General features: G+C 46.1%; 1 protein-coding gene across 1 annotated transcript in view; it reads right to left on the bottom strand.

The window, feature by feature from the left end:
• Positions 1-1585: 1585 nt before the first annotated feature.
• RAB2B (RAB2B, member RAS oncogene family) overlaps positions 1586-21386 on the bottom strand; it is a 111868-nt gene continuing 92067 nt past the window's right edge. The window contains 2 exon segments of the mRNA XM_085646248.1: positions 1586-1617; positions 1620-1689. Coding sequence (XP_085502374.1) covers positions 1586-1617; positions 1620-1689 — 102 coding nt within the window.

Genomic DNA, 21386 nt, shown 5'->3' on the forward strand with positions numbered 1-21386 from the left:
GAAAGCGATGTCAACCTCGTAGTGAAAAGGAAAAAAGGTTTTTCTTTCAAATAGCCCTCACCCACCAGGGATACCCCTTGTTGACATGCTTCATCATAGGGTTCATGCCTGCTACGGAAAGGGGCAAGCTACGATCGACGGATACATGGGAGCAATGATAGTGACCAAATAGGTGCTGTATACCTTTATTTTCAGCATAACTCTCCATTCACTTATTGAGATACTTGACGACTGAAGGAGTGGTAACGGGGAGTAACCCCCTTAGGTTGTGATGAAAAGCCTTGGGGTAGAGCTTGAAACTAGTCGACTAGAGAAACTAAGGGTCATTTACAATAGAAGTTTCTCGTCATCCCCATTTTTTTATCGTATCGACTAGGTGATTGAATAAAATAATCCTTTTCCCACTAGACATATTTTTAACCCAGTTTTTAACAAACAAAAACACTCCAATAACAGTGCAATCAGCGTAGGTTTATTAGCAAAAAAAACACTATCAGTGCCTCCACGTATTCCTCACGTAGCAGGTTAGGGATGAACCCTATGATGAAGCATGCCACCAAGGGGTAACCCTGGTGGGTGAGGGTTATTTGAAGGAAAAACCTTTTTTCCTTTTCACTACGAGGTAGACATCACTTTCAGATTTTCTAGGAGTGACTCCTTTTGTTTATTTAACAATACTTTGGAGGACGAGTCCTCTCCTTTTTTCCTCTATCTCCCCTTTTTGATGTTTTGATGCATGTAGCTTCCTACAACTAAAAGGGAGAGAGATGTATGTTAACATGAGCACACACAGCACAAACCTATCTCAGTATAGGGATGAAAAGAGAAAACACATTTGCTCAGGATGGTTGGAATGAAGCCAAAGTAACAAATACACCAACAGGGGTCTCAAACCAATGACGTTTGCATGAGATCAAACAAGTGCACCTCTGGAGACAGGAGCTGAGGCACAATAATAAGGAAAAGTGCGGATTTACAAAATATAAGTGTCCAATAGCAAGATTGTACTCAGGCATCAATGAGCAGGAAACAATTAACAGAAGAGGGCAAGTCAAAACAAAAACACCATCTTCAACATGAAAATGCACACTGACAAACCAAATCACAGCTAATTAAGTTATGGTACTCTGGCAACCTTAAACCGCTTGCCTTTTACCTCCGAAGAAAGGAGTGGTATGGGCACGAAAATACTTCAAAATGCATAAAATTACATATTTAAAAAAAAAGAAAAAAAGTAAACTTAGGGCAGATAGGAAGTGCAGCCACACAGGTAGTGGAATGCAACAGATGGCAGTGTCCCCACCTGGAAAAACTGCTCTTCAGGTACAAGAGCCCATCAGAATATTCTTGTTTACAGCTTGAGTGGTGTCATGACCTCCTTTTCTGTTAGCCACAGCCCAGCACAAGAAAAGATGGGAAAGAGACAAACAAAAGGGATTTATCTTCTTGAAATGTGACCAGGAATTAAAGAGATGCTGCTCCAGGCCACTCTGAGGGGTGAATCTCTCCTATTATCTCTGTACAGGTCCGGGACGCACAAAGGAGCCAATGATATTTAGTGTGAAGGTTCAATCATGATTGGTTATCAGCAGCACCGCGAGTATCCCCCTCCGCCTGTGGGTTCTGACCACTGCCTCCACCGAGTGGTTGTGTGATGGACTGCTGCGGCCCGATTTTGATGCCATTGGCCTAGGTTTAAGGGAAGAAAGGAAAAGTTGAGAAGAGAGGCACAAGTAGCAGAAAGGTGTTTGCCTTCCCATAAATGTTCAGAAAGCCAGATAGTGATCATATGAAATGATTGCCTGAAATGTAAACTGTAAACTGACTCAAGCACAGAGCACAAAGCATAGTTTGTTAAGCAAAAAGATCCAGTGACCAGGATTCTGAGGCAGCTACCTTTAGCTTGAATGGACACCATGGTAAAAACATCCCAATATTTCTGCCTGGCAAGAGGGAAAGTTGCTAACGACTTCAATTAACATTCCTATCAAAGATTACAAGGAGGAAAGTAACTTTTCCTTTTTGATGGGCTCTTCAATGATAGTCAAAAACATTGAGTACAACAGCAAGCCCATGTCCCTTAATAGCAGATGAGAAAGTATCATGGTGATAGTGATATCATTTAAGAGGTCCCCTAATAAGGCCTGTTTAAGGAAGCCAACTGAGGCCTCAGGTCTGTAGTCTATGTCAAGGTATGTAAAAGTATGTGTAGACATCTAAGTGGTCACAGGACAAATCCCTGCATTATTGTTTCCCTTCTGGAATGAGATTTTGTGATTTATTTGCTTTCCGATGCCACAGAAAAACAAATGAAACTATCAGCTGAGAAACAAACTGTTTAGACGTGGATAAACCTCCTAGAAGTGGCCCATAGTTTACAAAAAGCAGTATGCTATTGTGATCATCTTTAGTTCTAAAAAAGATAGAAACACGAAGCTCTAGTGTTTGCTGTAGAGGAAGGATTTTGGCAAAAGTTAGGAAGAGATTTTGCCTTTCAAGAAATGACTGCTAATAAGAATGCTGCCTTTCAAGAAATATGCTGCAGGGAGGTCGCCTTATGCATAGACTGATATTGGGTATTTATGAGTTTTGATAGTAATGTGTTAAGTACCCTTGGGGAGAAGATCTTCTGGAAGGTGGGAACACTTGCATGATAGGGTCTAAGAATTACAGCAATTTTGAAAATACAAAAAACCCAGGCCTTTTAGGGACTTTTTTGGTAAGTGGTTATGGCTGCAAGATGTATATTAATCGAGGATAATTACAGACCTGAAATTGGCATGTAAAACAGGTAGGTAAGCATACCCGGAACCTTAGTAACTCAGTAATAACTTATTTTGAGTACAGTCGAAAAGGCCCTGGTTGAAAGTCTCAACCTTCAGTGAAAATGTTCATAGAAACTATATATTCATGTGGACGTTTTATGTGCCTAAAACGGAAGCTTTAAGGAGCAAGGGTTGTTAGCTCAATGATGGAAGGATGGAGTACAGGATACTTTGCTGATGCCTGGTAAGATCCAGTCTCAATGCAGTCTCTTCTGTAGCCACTCCAATACGTGGAGGAAGTTTAAGAAACGCTATTTGCAGGACTACTCTGTAGCACTTAGGATCATACTGGCTCTGGAATGTTTCAGCTTTATTACCACAGCTGGGATCAGCAGAAAAGCTTGGATATAATTCCCTGACCAGCTGATCAAATGGGCTTTTTCCCTTTGCGGTCAGTTGGTAAAACCTAGATGCGCAGTCTATGCTTTGATTACTGTATATGGTGGTGAAAAGATCAGTATTTGGTAATCTACAGTCACAAAAGGCATTCTGCAGCACTTCATTGTTTCAGTGAAAAATGCAAAACAGTGATGGATGGAATGCTTAAATTAATCTAAGATACTGGTAATTACTTGGTCCGCAAACCAGCGACTCGTTTTTTGTGTGCCCTAAGCCACCTCAGATTAAACTTAGCGATATGGAAATCATGCTTCAATAAGAACAGTCAAGCACGAACTGAAACCAGGTGTAGGAAAGTGCCCCTTTTTGACAGGCCACCCTCAGTTTTAGCCTGATATCTGGTCCATTTTTGACAGAAAGTGCACTGGGTTCCTGCTCTCCAGGTCCCCAGTGCCAGATCTCTTTCTCTAAACTGTTTTATACAATTGTTCACCCAATTGGCAATACCTTTAGCACCCCTGGTACCTAGAGCAAGGAGGCTAAAGAGGGTTCTTAAGGACTGCAGCATGTATTGTGCCACCCTAAGAGACCCCTCAGAACCAACATGCAAACTGCTATTGCAGACTGCATGCCATGGTGCAGAGAAAAGTGAAGACACGACATGGGACACCTCCTGTGTGCAAGGCCTGCCTTAAGACACTGCATGCAGTTTAGGTAAGTCATCCCTACAGCAGGCCTTACAGTCCTATGGCAGGGAACACTTTACTATATGCAGATATGGCCCTGTAATGTCTAAGTCGATTCTTGGACATTGCACGTGAACAGGGAAGCCATTCTTGAGTACATGTGCTGGACACTAGTGTTCACAAGTTCCTCAGCTACATGATGGCATCATTGAAACTAGAAATGTTTGGTATCAAACATCTCGTATTAATAAGCCCATACTGATTCCAGTGATTGATTTATTAATACAAGCACCCAGAGGGTACCTTAGAGGTGCCCCTTGAAAACCTACTGCTCTGGCCGATTGGTGTAGACCAGCCTGCCACAACAGATGGGTTTCTAACCCCCTGTAGGTGAGAGCCCATGCTCTCTGAGGGCAGAAACAATGCCCTGCTACGGCCAGAGGTGTTATTGCCTCCTCCAAGCAGGATGGCTAAGTGCTCAGCATATCAAGGTAGGTGGCTTCAAAGGCCTCTGCTACCTTTAATATGCGACCCAATGCTTACCCAGACGGAGAAATGCCAACCCCTGCCCTGGGCCTATTTGGCACCAGCACCAGGACCAGGGGCGGCCGCTGACATTTGAAAGTGGTGGGGCGTAAAATGATTGGTATACTGCACCGTTGCGAGCGAGTGTAGTGAGCGAGCCTGAACCACCATAAGGCGGGTTCGGGGGGTTCTCCCCCCGAAAAATTTTTGAAAAAAGAGAAGAAAAATGGTGCATTTTCAAGCAAATTTGAGAAAGCAGGAAGGTTAATAAAGCAATTGTGAAAGTGCAGTTATAACTTTAATAAAGAAATGTCATATAACATAGGTAGCTGCTTATTCAGTATAACCACAGAGCTTCATAACAGACTTCGAGATACAATGCATTTCTGAGTCCCTCACTCACAGATGTTTTTTATTTAACAAACAACTAAACTGGTTGCAAAGTAGCAGCATTCAACATTGTTTACTTTTTGTAAATTAAATCAGCACTCTTTAAGATCAGCAAACTTGTCAATAACTTTAATGTTAAAGTCCGGGATTTTCTGAACTAGCTTGCTCTCTACAGAGAGCATTGCCAAAGCATTGAGTTTTTCCTCAAGCATGGTGTTCCTGAGGAATGTCTTTATCCTCTTTAAGGCTGAAAAACATCGTTCTGACTCGACTGTTGTCATAGGAGTGGTTATGACAATTTTAAGTAAAGCCACTGTCTCTGTAAGTGACTTTTCCATATTAAGTTTATGTATTAAAGCCAGTAAAGACAAGGCACTTGTGGCCTTCCGGTACACAGGCATTGCGTACAGTACAGTCAACTCAGTTCTCAGCTGTTCTTTTTTGAGCATAGGATAAGCTTCCACAGCCTCATTCAGAGCACGCTCCGGGAAGGATTCATCATATTTGGCAAACTGTTGACTTTGCAATAATGTGGCACTCACCAAATGTTTTGTGAAAGAAATCGTTCTTTTGCCTGCACAATTACAATGTCACAGATCTCCTTTGCAATTCGGACCAGAGTGGTGATGTTTTTCCTGCGGTTTGAGAAAGTAGATTGCTCTGGCAGTTTGGTGTCTAAATTGTCAACCCCATCTCTCACTTTGCTTATGCTTTGTACAAACATAGTAGTATATACTTGCACTTTGACAGTATCTATCTCTCGTGCTTGTAACTGATTGTATAACAGGTCGACAGCTACCATTATATCATGAAATAAAAACAGTAAGAACTGAAACTCTCTGTCTTGTAGTGTTCTAGCAAAGCCACGGGCTTCAATCTGACTTTTGTAATCAAACTCATCATTGTCTTCTATGGCTTCAAAACATTTCTCAATGTCCTCTCTATGTTCATAGATTAGGTTGACTGTACGGATGTTAAAGTTCCAACGAGTTGAGGATCCCCTTGGAACGCTTTTGTCCACAATCTCATGAAGTGCTTCTGTTCTTTTGGGGGAACGTGAGAAGAATGCTGCCATGCCTCCTATATCCTGAAAGAAAATTCGTGTCTCGGTGATCCTTGATACTGCCTGTTGCACAATAAGATTAAGTTGGTGAGCGTAACAGTGCACATAATGAGCATTAGGGTACACATCTCGAATTCTCTTCTGAACTCCACTAAGGCTTCCACTCATTACGGACGCACCATCATAGCTTTGCGCAAAAAGTTTTTTTTTTTGAGGCAGCTCTGGAAAAATTAAGCTCAGTTGACGCAGTATAGCTGCAGTAATGGTTTCTGCACTAGAGTCTCTTAAATGTGTGAAACCATAGAACCTCTCCACATCTTGTCTGTCATTGTCAATGTACCGAAACACTAATACGGACTATGTTTTAGTGGCCACATCAGTGGTGTCATCAGCCTGAATAGCCACAAAGTCTGTGTTTTGCTCCTCTTGCACAATATGGCTTCTCATAATTTCGAGCATACACTCAAGGAGTTCATTTTGTATTGTTTTAGAGGTGCCCTTAAAGACTGTAGCACTTGCTAAATGTGCTTCCATTACCTTGTCTATGCTTGCTATTAAATCCACAAGGCCTTTGAATATTCCAGGATTTGGGGAACCTTCTGATTCATCATGGCCTCGCAATGCCAGTTCAAAAGCACCACAGAAACGAATGCAATTATTTTGGATAGAATCTGTCTGTTCCTATCAACTGCTTCATTGTGTTTCTGTATTGCTTTGCGGTATGCATCACTTATCTGCTGCTCAATCGGTGCATCTTCCCCCAACATTCCCAGTCTCGTCAGGTTTTCCATATGCTTTCTTGTGTGTGCATGCTTCTTTATTTTTTCAGACAAATGTTTCAAGTCTGTTACTCCTTGATTTGTCCAAGAAAACTCACCACCAAACAGCAAGCAGGGGAAGCAGAACAGAGAATTTCTTAAAGGGCACCCTGTAAGCCAATCAGCTTTTGTGTACCAGGCGTTTGAGAATGTACGTTTGGACATTTTTCCTCTGTCCTGGGAAGTTTGCTGTAGCTTTATTTCAGGCTGATGAGGTCCTAATTGCTTTAAATGTAGTTTCTGTTCAAGTGGCCGTGCCTGGAATGACTTTGTAATCAGCTCTTGTACTGTATTCATGATGCCGATGCTGGCCTTACCAATATATATTAAAGAAACCTGTCAATAATCAAAGTACAACGTATAAGGTGCGGTGCAATAATATCAAATTTCAGTATAAATACATATATCTTGTGCAGTACCGCAATAAATCTCCAACAGCTCCCCTTTGCACAACGTGACTGCTAAAAATACATCCTTAGTGGCTGCTGCCTCTGTGAGCCATAGAGGTTGCAGAAGGCACTGAAACAGACTCTGCTTGAGGGTCTTTTACAAGGCAAGGGATAGAGAGTGCCTTTAACAACCGTTATTGCGCAAAGCACAGGGCTAAGGCTATTAGTAAATTCCATCCACTGAGGGTACAATGTTCAGAATGTGCACCCAACCACCATGTAGAGTGGCCACCAGGATACATATCCCTAACTTCAATGTACAAAATATAGCATCAGTTTCCTTACCTTTAACACTGGTGTTTGCTGCAGCAAAGGAGGTTGGGGCGGCTGGGGCCTCTTGTTCTTTGCAGAAAAATTGCCCAAAAATTTGGTAATGGTTCAGGTTGTTGTCAGCCTTTAGGACGTGCTGAAAATAAAAATATAACAATTTATTATTGAAACATTAGGGAAATCAAACAAAGACTGGGAGAAAAAACACAACGCTCCAATGTTTACCTTGCAGTTTGCATGCAGCTCTTAGATGACAGTTAATAGCTCACTGTTCTATGTTAGGATTTTAATTTACCAAAAACTGCAAGTGACAAAAGGATCTCTCTGACAAAAGCAGTGACTCACTGACCTATTACATCATGTGCATTTTGTGATCTGCATCAGGTACCTATTCTTTGCAGCACATGTGAGGGGGAGAGGTGCAAAACAATTACTTTGCCATTTGCAAAGTACTGCAGCACTTCCAATCTATTCCCAACCACGTCTGCACATGTTTTAGTGAGTGTATTTTCAAATGATAAAAGCTGAAGAACTATCATCTAAATGTCTCACTCCCTGTGGGGGCAAACAAAAGCTTTTTCATGTGCGTTCCAATGTACAACCTCCATATGCTGGCAGTGAGAAACGTGCTTCTAGCTGGAAAATTAATCAGTTCCTGAAGGATTAAGGGAGACATTCAACTGATGTTATATAATCTGCACAGGGCCAAATAGGTTTTGTCTGGTGGCCTTTTCTAACTCCAAGCGGGAAGGGTTTTGAACCTGCAGGTGTCTGCTGTACTGTGGAAGGATGCTGAGGAACCCCAGGAGCAGGGGCTGCTCTTAGCTGTCTCAAAATGCCCACCGACATGAAAAAAACGTACTTTTCATAGGATGGCTTTGCTTTCCAATAAGTAAAGACCATATTTGAAAAACATGGTAACTTTGGCAAAATAAAAAGAAAATGAAGTCATGCAACAAAAAAAGATATTTTCCAAGTGCCGCAATCTCATACTCTCAGGGAGCTTGACTATTCTATTATTTAAATAATAGGAGTGCACTGCAGCCGCGGCGGCAACTGGAGGCCCTTACCGCACACAATTTTGCAGAGTGCTGTGCAGAGTAGTAGACTAAGTTAAGTAAAGATCACACTTCGATTCGACATGAATCGCCAGAAAAGTAGTAGGCCTGTCACAAAGGTGAGCCGACTCGGCTCACCTTTTAAGTGAAATTAAGAGCAGGAGCCCTGTTCATACCCGTTTCCTTACCAAGTTTTTCGGCCACCCCGCGCCGGAAAAAAGGCTTGCCGGCAGAAGTCAGCCTCGGTCGGCAGTCACTAGAGAAAAGAGAGGCAGCGACTGTCGGTTTAGACTCCATCCGACAACAATTACCACTGATACCACGTAATTCTGCTCCCACGTCCTCCTCCGCAACATCAGACACCGCGAGCAGCTGAGCGGTGTTCTACGATGCCGCTGAAACTCCAGAATAGGCCGTTTACATACCGATACCGATGGAATTAAACTGCTGAGGGAGCGGCTTCGGTTTTGAGAGGATCCGGACCGTAGTTTCCTGCACGCTCTCGAAAGCAAGAGCGGCTTCTGAGCACGGCACGGCAGGCTGCGGACCTCTGAACGGTGGGTCTGTTCTTTCTTGTCCCCGTCACCCGTTACCCGTTACCCGTAGTGGCAGGCATCCTAACAGCCCTTAACAGCCCCAATAGCCCCCGGATTAATGAAGCGTTGCAGGGCAGCGCAAACTCACGAGACTCATAGGACTGGTTCCTTTCTGCCCCCGTTAACGGCTTCCAACTTTCCCAGACCAACGGACCACGTGTGGGAGCCTTGATTGGATTGAAGGCACCGAAGGTAATTTCTATTCTGTCTGCCTCGTGTGCCTGTGTCTGCCAACTGGAGGGCACTGGGGGTGTAGGGAATTTGGAGCAGCTGCTCTTAGCCTGTCTAACCTGCGAGCTTGAGCCTGCCACCCTCTAGAAGTGGCCTGTTGGCTGGAGGCACTGGAAACGGTCTGCAGTGTCTGGAACTCGCCTCTTTGCTGTGCCTGCTGTGCCTGCCTGAAGCTTTCATCTTTTGGGGAGACGCTTCGTATCGGACACAGGATCAGCAATCCAGCAATCCTTGCCCCAGGAGCTTGAGGGGCAGTGTGAACAGTGTGAACACCTGTGGCCCCGCCCCCTGCTACCGGGGAACCTTCAATTGCGGTTCGCGCCTCCCGGGCAAAGGGCGGGCCCTGGCAGAGACTGGACTGGGCCATAGACCTGGGTTTTTAGTGCCGGACTTCATTTCGCAAAGTGAGACTTTTTTTGTTTTATCCTGCTATCTGTGTATAGTGCCGCTCTAAGGATTTGACTTTGGCTTCAACCGACTGCCCTTCCATCTAGGTCTTGTTCGACGGCAGCAGAGGACGCCACGTCGCTCTCAGGGGGAACGCTGATTTTAATCGGAACTTCTTGCAGCCGGGACTGCGAGGACCAGGGTGCCTAGCGCACAACTCACCTGACGCACCTGGCTCCTCTTCCCGACTCCTCCCCCATCAGCTACCCAACGCCTCGCGGCCCCCGCTTCGCGGGAGCCGCTCGAAGGATTTGACTTTGGCTTCAACCGACTGCGCTTCCATCTAGGTCTTGTTCCACGGCAGCAGAGGACGCCACGTCGCTCTCAGGGGGAACGCTGATTTTAATCAGAACTTCTTGCAGCCGGGACTGCGAGGACCAGGGTGCCTAGCGCACAACTCACCTGACGCACCTGGCTCCTCTTCCTGACTCCTCCTCTTACCCTCTCTTCCATTAGTATACCCCAGCCCTTACGCGCTAGCGGGACGCGCGCGGGACTCAGCTCCGGGCGAAGACCGGGCAAAGAGCGGGCCGTTTGAGGCCGTTTGAGTACGGGCGAGGAAGGGCAAAGGCTAAGACACTAGGCTCTCGCCCTTGCTACGAAGCTTGACACTGAACTGGGAAAGATGGCAGCAAGAGAAACGAGGAGTAAAACATCGTTGGCCACGGGGGCCCCTAAAGGTACTCTGGACACGTACTTTGCCAAGGCGGGGTCCCTTCTCATAGACGAAATCACCACATTAGAAAGACGTATTTCCCAAGAGATAGAATGGGTTAGAAGGTCATCCTTAGGTCCTCTTCAACATGCTATAACTCCAGATCCTTCGCCCGGTCGTATATTGGCAGAAGGGGGGGGACCTATTGTATCATCCAATGTAATAACTGAGCAGTTTGCACTTAGTATTTCCAGTGCCACAATAACCGATTGCGATATTTCCGCTCATACCGATTTCAGTTTATTACCCCTCCCACCACCCACTACATTAACACCTGTCATTAATACCAAATCTAGTAGAACAAACAGAGAGCAAACCATTACCAAGGCCTCCCAGTCCGTCCTAACACTTCAACACGTACGGGAAGGAGCTATCTCCTAAATACAATCTCATCTGTGAGAAGATCTCAGATAGTTCGGCTAAAAAGGGTCCGGATAAACCTCAACAACATACCGCATTAACTTCTAATATTATGCCCCAAAAAAACCCCAGTCCAAATGCCGTATCGAGGGAAGAGGGCCTTACCATGTCAAATGTTGGTGCTTTGCTAAGGGACCTACTTAATCCCCTTGAAAATCGTTTGGCAAAGATAGAAACATCCCTTGTGCACCTTCAAAAGGGTATAACCCGACTAATAGAGGGAACTAACTCATCCAATCAGATTCCAAGTGACAGACTGCCCGGTACTGTAACGATCCCTCCATCTGTGACCTTAACTGAGGTCGGCTGTTTGTCACCTAAGGCTATACAACCGCAACAGCCAATGCCCGAGACTTCGGAGTTTCCAAATCCTAAACTCCCATTGAATATCCACGGCTTGAGCCAGCATGCGAAGATGCCTGAACCCTCAATGGGCACCTCCGGTAGAGACGCAAATTATAGATCTATTAATTTGCCACCAGAGGCCACTCCTTATACAGTAATTTTAACTGGTATCCCAGAACTAAAGCCCTCTACCCGAGAACCACCGGGGGCCTTGAAGAATAAAGTTATACATTGGCTCACCGCCAACAGGCCTCTTCCGGAAGGAATATACAGTGAAGTGTTGATGGTGAGGTGTGTCCCTTGGATAGGAAACACCAGTAAGTCAATTCAAGGTGACTGTGTTCTGATTAATTTTAGAGATCCCCTCACCGTCACTCACATATGTAGTTGGCCACACCAGACACAAGGGACCTCAATACATCCACTTCCCCTATCTTTCTTCTATCCATCTGTCAATCGTGAACAGGCAGAGGAGCAATGGGAACTAGTGCCCAGAAGGGGTAGAAATCGGGTGACCAGGGACACAAGCGTAAATTCCCATCTCAGACCACCACGATTTGACCATTTTTCCACCTATAACAGATTTAGTAGTCTTGTCATGGTGGACTGACCACAAAAGACAGTGGGAGAGGAGGCCATAATGCCCAAAAGGACTAATAAAACCCAAGCTCGGGAAACAGTTCAGTTAGTAAAGGCTAAACGCAACCGGGAACATTTAGATCAGGAGAAAGGTGCCGGCACTTCTCTATCTACGTCCAGCTTAAAAGTGGAAATCTTACCCCAAGTAGCCTGCCCAGTTGACATCTTACCATTAAGGCACGACACAGGAGAGTCTCTTAACTTAGCAACGGAGAGAATAAATTGCCCCTCCCTTAAGATTCTATCCTGGAATGTGGCCGGTCTGGGCAATAAATTAATTTGTCCAGACTGGTGCGCCTATATTCAGGACCAAGACCTCTGTTTCTTTCAAGAAACCTGGATGAGAGAACACCTTCCCCACCCAGGGTTTGCAACTTTTGCTGTGCAAGCAAAATGGGGTGGTTTTGGATGCCCCTCGGGAGGTTTGGCTATATGGGTGGCAAATGATCTGGGATGTAGAGCTACTACTTACCCACAAAACTCGGAGGATATTCTCATAGTTCGGCTCGAGTAGCCGAACGCAAACAGTCTCCTGCTGATTAATGTCTATTCAAGGCCAACTAACATCTCGCAGGACTCGCGTACGATAGAGGAGTTGGCACTCGCTTTAGATGAAATTCCACAGGGTACCCCCATCCTAATCGGGGGAGATTTTAACTGCCACTTCGAGCCCCTCCCGGGCTTATTGGTGGATTTGGCACAGGAGGAGGACTTGGAGTGGTCGATACCCCCCCTATATGCTCCGCCACCAAGAGCCTGGACGCCCTTAGCCAAACAAATCACCTCTCTAACCCTGAAATATGGTCTTCGGGCCTGTAATGGCAGGATAAACTCGGATATTCCAGCCAGGTATACCTATAACAGAGCGGGGAGGGAGTTGAGACTGGACAACATCCTTGTTCCTTTAGCTCTGTGGCCGCGTATTATTGACTTCCAGGTGATACCTAGGGAAGACAGCGACCACAATGCGTTGGAACTGGAATACGATCATCCCGGTCTCGACCCCAGGGTAAGCCAGAGGGTAACATCAGAGGTGGGGCTCGGCCTCACACATAATAGACGCAGAGTGAAATGGGAGAGATTAGTTTCCAAACCAGAGAAGATACCCATGCTTTACGCGAGGGTAATTCCCATATTTGAAAAGATACAGGCACTCATGGCCCATGATGCAACTCAGAGTGCACAAAAATATATAGGGCAGTTCCATAAAGATCTCTCTAAATCAGTTTCCCCAATCCTTACATGCCTAACAAAAAGGGTCACTGGTCATGTTGTAGGACCAGCTTGGTATAACAAGACTTGCCGTAATGCCAAAACAAGTTTATTGACCTCTATTAAGGCAGGCATGGGAAGTGAGGAAATTAGGGCCAAGAGATCTGCCTATAAAACCCTAATTTGTAACGCAAAAACAGAATGGGAACATCACAAATGGGAAACACTCACCATCTCACTCGGCAAGGGCGATTCACGCAAATTTTGGCGCACAGTGAACACTGGCTCCGCGGATTTGGCACCAGCAGTGGAGCCGAATATTTCTGCTAGGGCATGGTCAGACCACTTTCAATCGCTATACCATTCACCAGATGGAGAATTGGTAGTTTCCTCTTCACCGTTGGTGGATGATGTTGCGGAAGTGGTGTGCTTTACAACAAAGGAGGTTAGAGTAGCTATCGCTGGGTTGGCATCAGGCAAGGCTCCTGGCCTGGATGGTCTCCCGGGCGATCTTTTCAAACAAGAGCCGGATGTTCGGGCACCCTATTTAGCTTTACTTTTCAACTCCATCCTGGGGGGTAAGGAGGTTCCTGATACTTGGCTGGGCGCAGAGATCGTCCCCATCTTTAAAAAGGGATCTCCTCTGCTTCCAGCCAACTATAGACCAATCAGTCTTATCGATGTTTCACAAAAAATCTTCGGCAGACTGATACTGAATCGCCTCCAGGTCTAGATTGATGATTGTGATATTCTGAGCCCTTTTCAAGCAGGGTTTAGGAGTGGTGTCTCAACGGTGGACCAAATTTTTCGTTTTAACCTTATATATTGGAAGTCTGTACTAATCGAGGGGGGCAGCCTGTACACGGTATTTGTTGACCTACGAGCGGCCTTTGACTTAGTCCCTAGGGACAAATTATGGGCCGTCTTGACGGTTTTAGGGGTCCCCGATTATCTTCTGATAATTTTGAAGAAATTACACCAGGGCAACTTTGCAAGGGTAAGGTGCGGCAGAGGAGGAAACCTCTCGGATAGTTTTCCGGTTGACAGGGGGGTTAGACAGGGCTGTGTGCTTGCACCGACCCTTTTCTGCCTCTTTGTCAACGGGGTTTTTAGCCACCTAAACGAGTTAAGCAACACCGATGCCCCTAGGCTGGTCGGCAGCAGGGTGCCAGCAATTATGTTTGCTGACGACACCCTGCTGCTCTCCAAATCCCCGATGGGCATACAAAGGGTCCTGGACGGATTTGTGGACTTCTGTAAGATACATGGGCTGGAGATCAATGCCACAAAAACAAAATATATGATCTTCAACCCGCCCTCTTCAACACGGCCGAGCCCTCGGATAGGGGACACTAGACTTGAGAGGGTATACACGTTTGAATATCTGGGGGTCATATTCAACCAATTTATGAAGTGGGACTCACATCAATTTAAGGTAAAACTGAAGCTGACTCAGATGACGGGTGCCATATCTAGGATGACGAAAGGTCTGAGTTACAAACCATTAGGCCCACGCCTTCATATCTACAAAACCCAGGCGAGGGCGGCTGGGCTATATGGGGGTGAAATCTGGGGCCATACAACTAACCAGAAATTGCAGGTTATTGAGAATAATTTCTTAAGGCATTTGACAGCTCTACCGTCTAGCACACCACTATTACCATTAAGACTAGACCTGGGTTTAAGACCCATCACAGAGGAGCTTGGTCTTAAACCCTTAATTTTTTGGCGTAAAATTTGGTGTATACCAGAGCTCCAGAATTATAGAATGGAGCTCCAAGAGATTTTGCGCCTTGTAAAAGTAGCTCAAGTGCCTTGGTTAATGTACGTGAAACAAACTTGTGAGTCACTAGGAAGACCCGATCTGTGGTCAGACCCAGCTAATGCTTGCTGCTCGACCTCACGTAAAACGCTCTCATTGGTTTATTATGAGTATAATTTACGTGTCTTATTTATGAAGGTTCGGGCAGGGTCTCTATCGGACCATTTCTTGAGGCTTAAAGACACATATCATCGAGAGCCCGTCCTAGATGACATAGAACCAACACTAACCAGGAAACTTTATCTCCAATGGTGTTATGGCACTCTCCCCCTTAGGGCATTCATGGCCACTTGGACACATTCGCAACCTGTAGCACATTGCCCAGCATGCGGTCATCAATCCGAGTCCGATCAGCATATTATATTCTTTTGTCAAGCCTATCAAAGACCTAGGAAATACTGGCTGGTCCCCCTACTAAAAAACATGGGCTTCAAGCAGCACCTCCCAGCCTATAGAATTTTAAAATCAGATTTATCAGCACCTACAGTATTCGCAGTTGCGAAATTTTTAACAGCAACGTGGTTCAGGTGCAATCGATGTATAAAATCAAATATTGTAACTGAACATTGCCTTTTATAGTTATGGCTTATTTGTTATTTTTCATATTGTACTTTGTTTCTTTAAGTGTTATGTATTCTTTTGTATGCTTATTTTGTTCTTCTTTTATGGCTCTAGTGGCCGAAATAAAGCTGATATGATGAGAAATTAATCATCAGGAACACTTCTGCACGAGGCTCCCAAACTGTTGAGATATGTTGCTTTGTGTTTGATGTTAAAACCTTCGCAGGGTGTTTTTATTGTCCAGTGCGCCTTTTTTTTGGCACGTAATGTTTGCTTGCCTGTTTTGGGTTGGCCCTCCGCAATTCGTCCCACTCCCTAGGTTGACATTAAGGCTGAACCCAGATTCTTGTTTAAAAAGTAGGGTAAACACAGGATGCTCACTAGTATCTAAACAGGCGCAGCCCCACGGTTCCACAGCCCGAGGGGCAGAGGGTACACCCCCGAGAGGCCTACTTATAAAGCCGCGTGATGAGGTTTAGCACGCGCGCCAGAGAGTGACCCTGCGCTCCTTACGTCACTGTGCAGAGTCCTTAAGCACAATCCCTTTCTTAACAAAAACCCACCAAAAACTCTGATTGCATTAAAAAATGTGGTTCTTGTGGTTTCGAAACATGGAAACAAAATACGCTTCCTAGACATGATTACTACTGTATAAACCCTATAGTAAAAGAAAAATACAGTAAATTGCTTTATTGTGGTTCTCAAAATGTAATTAATTAAGAAATCGTTAAAAAACGATCTACTTCATTGGCCTTAGTCTCATTGATTAGTCATTTGACATCCTCAAAATATGCTACTCACATTCTGTGAGGGCATACCCCTGCATTCTGGGTCATTCATTGGCTGCTGAGTGCTGTTCAGTGCTTAATTTGTAAAAACAAAAAAAATACATAATTGCCAGGGCCCTCGTCCGGAGGCCCACTACGAACGAAACCATGGTATACCGCCACAGGTTTATAAGCAGCGCATGAACACACCCTCTCATAAGCCCTGTTTCTTTTTCCTTTTTCAACAGTGTGCTTAGGGGGGCGGTCGGAGGATTAATGTAACACCTCCCGCACTCCCCTTCACCTTTCTCAAAGTCTCCCCTCCCCTGAGCTCCCCGGTAAAAATTTCAGTGGATGCCAGGGGGCGGCTTCGTTCCCGACACCACAGCGCTCTACCCCACAGATTGACGAGCCCTCTCGGATGGCAATTTACTGTACGTGGCAGCCACGCTGGAGCCGCCGCACATCTGGAGTAGAGTAACCGTACCGAGGAGCAGGGGCCAGCGAGGCTGGAGCCAATGAGGCGGAGAGATGACGTTGAAAGGCAGCCCCCCACCACCTGCCCCTTCACTCCCTGGGCAGAAATCTTTAATGTAAACAGAGCCGCTGTGGAGAAGGGGGGCGCTCTAACCCTCTTGTCGAATGTTGTCATTTGGTGTTCTTTATCTATGGAGGGTCACAAAGTGTGACCTAGAAAACAGATGTAAAGCTTTTTTTTAATTTGACCGTTTTACAGCCCTGCTTTGTCGAACTGTTTTGCTTGAGAAAGTCCTTCGAGATTAGGGGTTTCTGTCACAGGCCAGTGCCGCGAGCCCTCCGTTATCGGAAGCTTCTGCTGTTCCTCGGGCTGCGCACGTCACAGCAAAGTCAACAAACGAGATAGAGGCGATTCTCCTTAAATTATTTTCACTGCTCTTCGTTTTTGTAAAAACTTGAAATATTTTCATTATTTTTGGACAGAGAACACGACCCTTTTTCCAGCCACTAATTCATGGGGTAGGTTTTTATTGGCTGTCAGTTCGTCCTTTGGCTGGAGGCACGTTACATTTACAAGTGGGAGAGGGAAGAGAAATCTAAGCGGCAGGTGGGTGGCTTGCTTTCTGAAACTTAAAATGATCATCTGCTACTTGCTTGGATATTTGTCCTTCGACCAAACACTTTGTGTTATTCACCGTAACTTGAATAAAAAAAACTACGAGCGAAGAACAACGTTCGTATAGTTTTTAGGTCGAGGACTACCGGTCTGCCGAAAGGCAGAACCGGAAGTCGGAGATTTAATGACTTGGAGAAGAGGGGCTTGAACCCGCCCCTCTTCTCCCCTGTTCTCCATTGGCTGGCCTCGTAAATGCTGGCCAGCCACTGGAGAAGAGGTCAGTCACTCCGATTAGGCCCCGTCCTTTTCGGATCGGGGGGCGTGTTTTTTGTGAGAAGTCTCAAGGAGGAGACAACAGCAAAACACGCCCCCGAATCCGAAAAGGACGCTGCCTTTCTCCGAGGCATTTCTGCTCTGCCTCGGAGAAAGGCGGTGGTGTCTTCCTTATGTAATGTAACTGGTACTTTGTTTCTGACACCTTCGGGTAAAATTCCCGCTATATAAAATTGCTTTAAATAAAATAAACATCGATTTACACTAAAAGGAAAGATTCCCATACCAACATGGACGGCCTCAAACACTGGAAGGGGCTAGCCCGTATCAATGCGAACCTTGCCGTTGCAGAGGAATGGTACATTTCATTTCCGAAATGGCTACCAGTCTGACCTGTTTCTGTGGGCGGGCGCGAGACGCTCTAGATTTCCCCGTCTCTATGGAAAGGGAGCAGGCTCTGGCTGGCAGAAGGAGGGAGAGCGAAGCCAGGGGAAGCGGCTGGGAGTCCTGTTAAATAAACCACCTTGTCTCCGGCAGCTCGGCAACAGCCTACCCGCTCCGAATCCAGCTGATGGGGTTTCTCGTCGGGGCAGGAGCGCCGGCAACACAGTCCTAGGACGAGGCTCTTCCGGACATTTTTGAGGACTTTACCTTGTGTGCGGGACCTGTGCAGAAGCAGCAGCAGAGTGAAGGAAGCCTCTGGTTGAGGAGCTGCGAGGGCGGACGAGGGGATCAGCCACCCACAGCTGGAACCAGGTGGTGCCCGGCAATGCGGGAGTGGACAGTGGGCTGCCGTTCGGAAGAAGAGCACACTTAGAGGATACATGCTGGAAGGCAGCCTGGGACACGAGTTGCCGGATAACCACAACCACAAACCGGAGCTGCAAGGACCGTACACTGCACTTTACCAGGTCTTCTCCCTTTCACATACACTGCTGCCTCCCGCCTTCCCCAAGCCCCATTTCTCTTTAAATCCTAATGTCCTTGTTCACCCCTTATTGTCATTCGGAGAGGGATATATTAGTTTCCATAAAGACCATACGACCCAGTGTTCCCCTTAGTAGTCCCTCTAAAACGATTTACATTGTAATTTGAGTTATAATATTGTTGAGCAGGTCCACTTGAGGAGCAACAAAACCCCTTAAGAGTGAACACACAGCATCAGGTCCGCCAGGGGCGCTTTATTAAACTATATTGACATTTGTAGAAAAGCGCCAACACATTACCGGCTATCTTTTTTGTTGGACCTGATCTTGTACAGAGTATTGTTCGGAAAACTGTTTGGCGTGTATACAGTCAGACAGGCTTGTTCACGTATCAGCTGTAGTATTCCGGTAAACTGACAAAATCGGTGGAAAAAGTAATTTGCAGACTATAGCCCAGGTCGTTTATTTTAGATACCACGCTCTTCCACGAAACACCGGGCACGGACACAAGCAAGTCTAAAGAGCGTTATACTCTATGGCAATAGAGTCCTCCACAGTTACAGCACACCCTTGCCTTGTGGTACTTCCGGTTGTTAGAAGGCCAGAGCGCCCTCGCTCTATGCTATTTCCGCTTTCAGAGCCGTCACTTCCGGTCGGTTTGTGGCGCGGTTTCCGGGCCTGTGTCTATTGAGCTGACGGTGAGTCGGGAGGGAAGGAGAAAGCGAGCACACGAGCCGAGATAAAAGTGTAGATTTAGCATGCACACAGAAGGCCGGGGGATTTTTTTAAAAATAGATTTCCCCCCATTGGAAAATGGGGTCGAGAAAATAACTCGTCGGTTTCAGGAAGTGGGCATTGTTAAAGTTAGAGCTATTGGCATTGCTCATGACAATGCCGTTTCTTTAAATGTTTTAAAAACAAAAACATATACAAAAATAATGTCATGAGCAATGCCAATAGCTCTAACTTTACCAATGCCGAGACCATTGCATTGTAAATGCTTGTTTCTAGTATATTCCAATCCAGAATAGCGAGGCCTGCCCCATGCACGTTGAATGTATGTTGCGAATGAGCTTGGGCGTCTTGACAGCAGGCAGCATGTTCCAGAGCTGGCTGCCCAAACTCAGCCTTTTCCCCCTCTAAGGCTAAATACCAGCTTTTAGTTGGGTAGCACCTGTGTTTTGTTTTTTTTACATGTTGGCAAAGAGCAAACCTTCAGTAGCAAACGCTACATAATAAAAGCTTAATATAGACGGCTCTCTCGCAATCATTAAACAATTCCACAATTTTAGAATCCAAAATATATGTCTTCAATATTATGATTTTTTGCCTGATAATGGACTTGGTACAACGTTGCGCATGATTTTGAAACAGCCGTCATATAATAGGAACGTCCGTGAATGTCATTTGACAGTTTAATAGTTTTGCGGCCTTTTTCTGTGTTTTGGTCGGCTGGATTTAGTTTATTATTATTTTTTTGCTGCAGATTTATATAGCGCGAACTCGACTCGAAGTCAGAGCACCGGTTACGTTACACAAGGATACATATCATACATTCATTCGAAGGGCACAACAAGTCATGCAACAAAAAAATATATTTATCAAGTGCCGCAATCTCATACTCTCAGGGAGCTTGACTATTCTATTATTTAAATAATAGGAGTGCACTGCAGCCGCGGCGGCAACTGGAGGCCCTTACCGCACACAATTTTGCAGAGTGCTGTCGACTCGGACTAAGTAGTTAAGTTAAGTTCACAATCACACTTCGATTCGACATGAATCGCCACTCGCCAGTGGCTGCGCCTGCACCGCACGAGGCCTCGTGGTCACAGCAGCAGTCAGTCTCCTCGTGGCACTGAGTAACGACGACGCGGTGACCGTGACGGAGCCTGCGCAAGCTCAGGTCACGTCACGAATGTATGCCGGCCTATCACAGTGCGGCACAGCGGCAGGACCACCCATCCCACGCGCGGCACCCAATGCGACAAATGCCTGCCCTCAGGCTGCGCGGTGTCTCTGCCAATCCAGACGCTGCATTAGCAGCACCCGGATTGGATTGGCTAGAGCACTGATGACGGCTCGCCCATTTGGAGACCGGGGGCTGCTGCATGAAGCAACCCTCGGCTCCGACTCCCCCCCCACTCGCTTCCCTGGTTGAGTGGCTACCTTATTGGCCAATGCGTCATAACTATGGGTAGCGCGCATGTTCGGGATGGTCAGCTCTCAAAATCGAGCATGCGCACTTACCCGCACTAGTATTAGTATTGCAGCACCTGCCAGCTACCTCTGCTGTCACTTAGCCCGGCCCCGCCCCCACCCATCAGCGCCGCGATTGAATCCGCGAACGCATAATGCGCAGCGCGCGGACTCTCGAGGCTTTCTCTTTTTTTGATTGAGTTGACTCTGTGCTCATCATTGTGCTGGCTGGCTGGGTTAGTGGGGCATCGCCCCACCGCCCCAATGGACGCACCGCCACTGACCAGGACCCTAAGGTGGGCTACCTGATGTTGACACGATGTTTTAAATTTCACCATCTTAGTTTTGGCGGATTTAGGATCTCTGGGTCAGGGTTATGCCCATTTCCCACAGGAAGTGGTCATATAGATGGTGTAGACACCCTAAAGGTAAGTAGCCCATTGGGTACTACCGGACACGCCATGTAACGCCCCTAAATTGAACATTTAAGTGGCACCCCTGACACCAGGAAATTAGATTTGACAGATCAAAAAGAGGATACGGAGAGCAGCAAGAAAAAGCAAGAACTGAAGACTGCTGTGGACTTTTGGCTCCAAGTCCTGCCTGCCGCACTAAGTCTCGACAATCGCAATCTAGCGACTCGTCCTGCTGCTGACCAGCTTCCAAGTACCTTGCAAGACTGCCAGCCTTTGCAAATCCCCGAGCAATCTTCCTTGAAGT

The sequence above is a fragment of the Triturus cristatus genome, chromosome 1_1, assembly GCF_964204655.1.
Source record: "Triturus cristatus chromosome 1_1, aTriCri1.1, whole genome shotgun sequence".
Taxonomy (NCBI): Eukaryota; Metazoa; Chordata; class Amphibia; order Caudata; family Salamandridae; genus Triturus; species Triturus cristatus.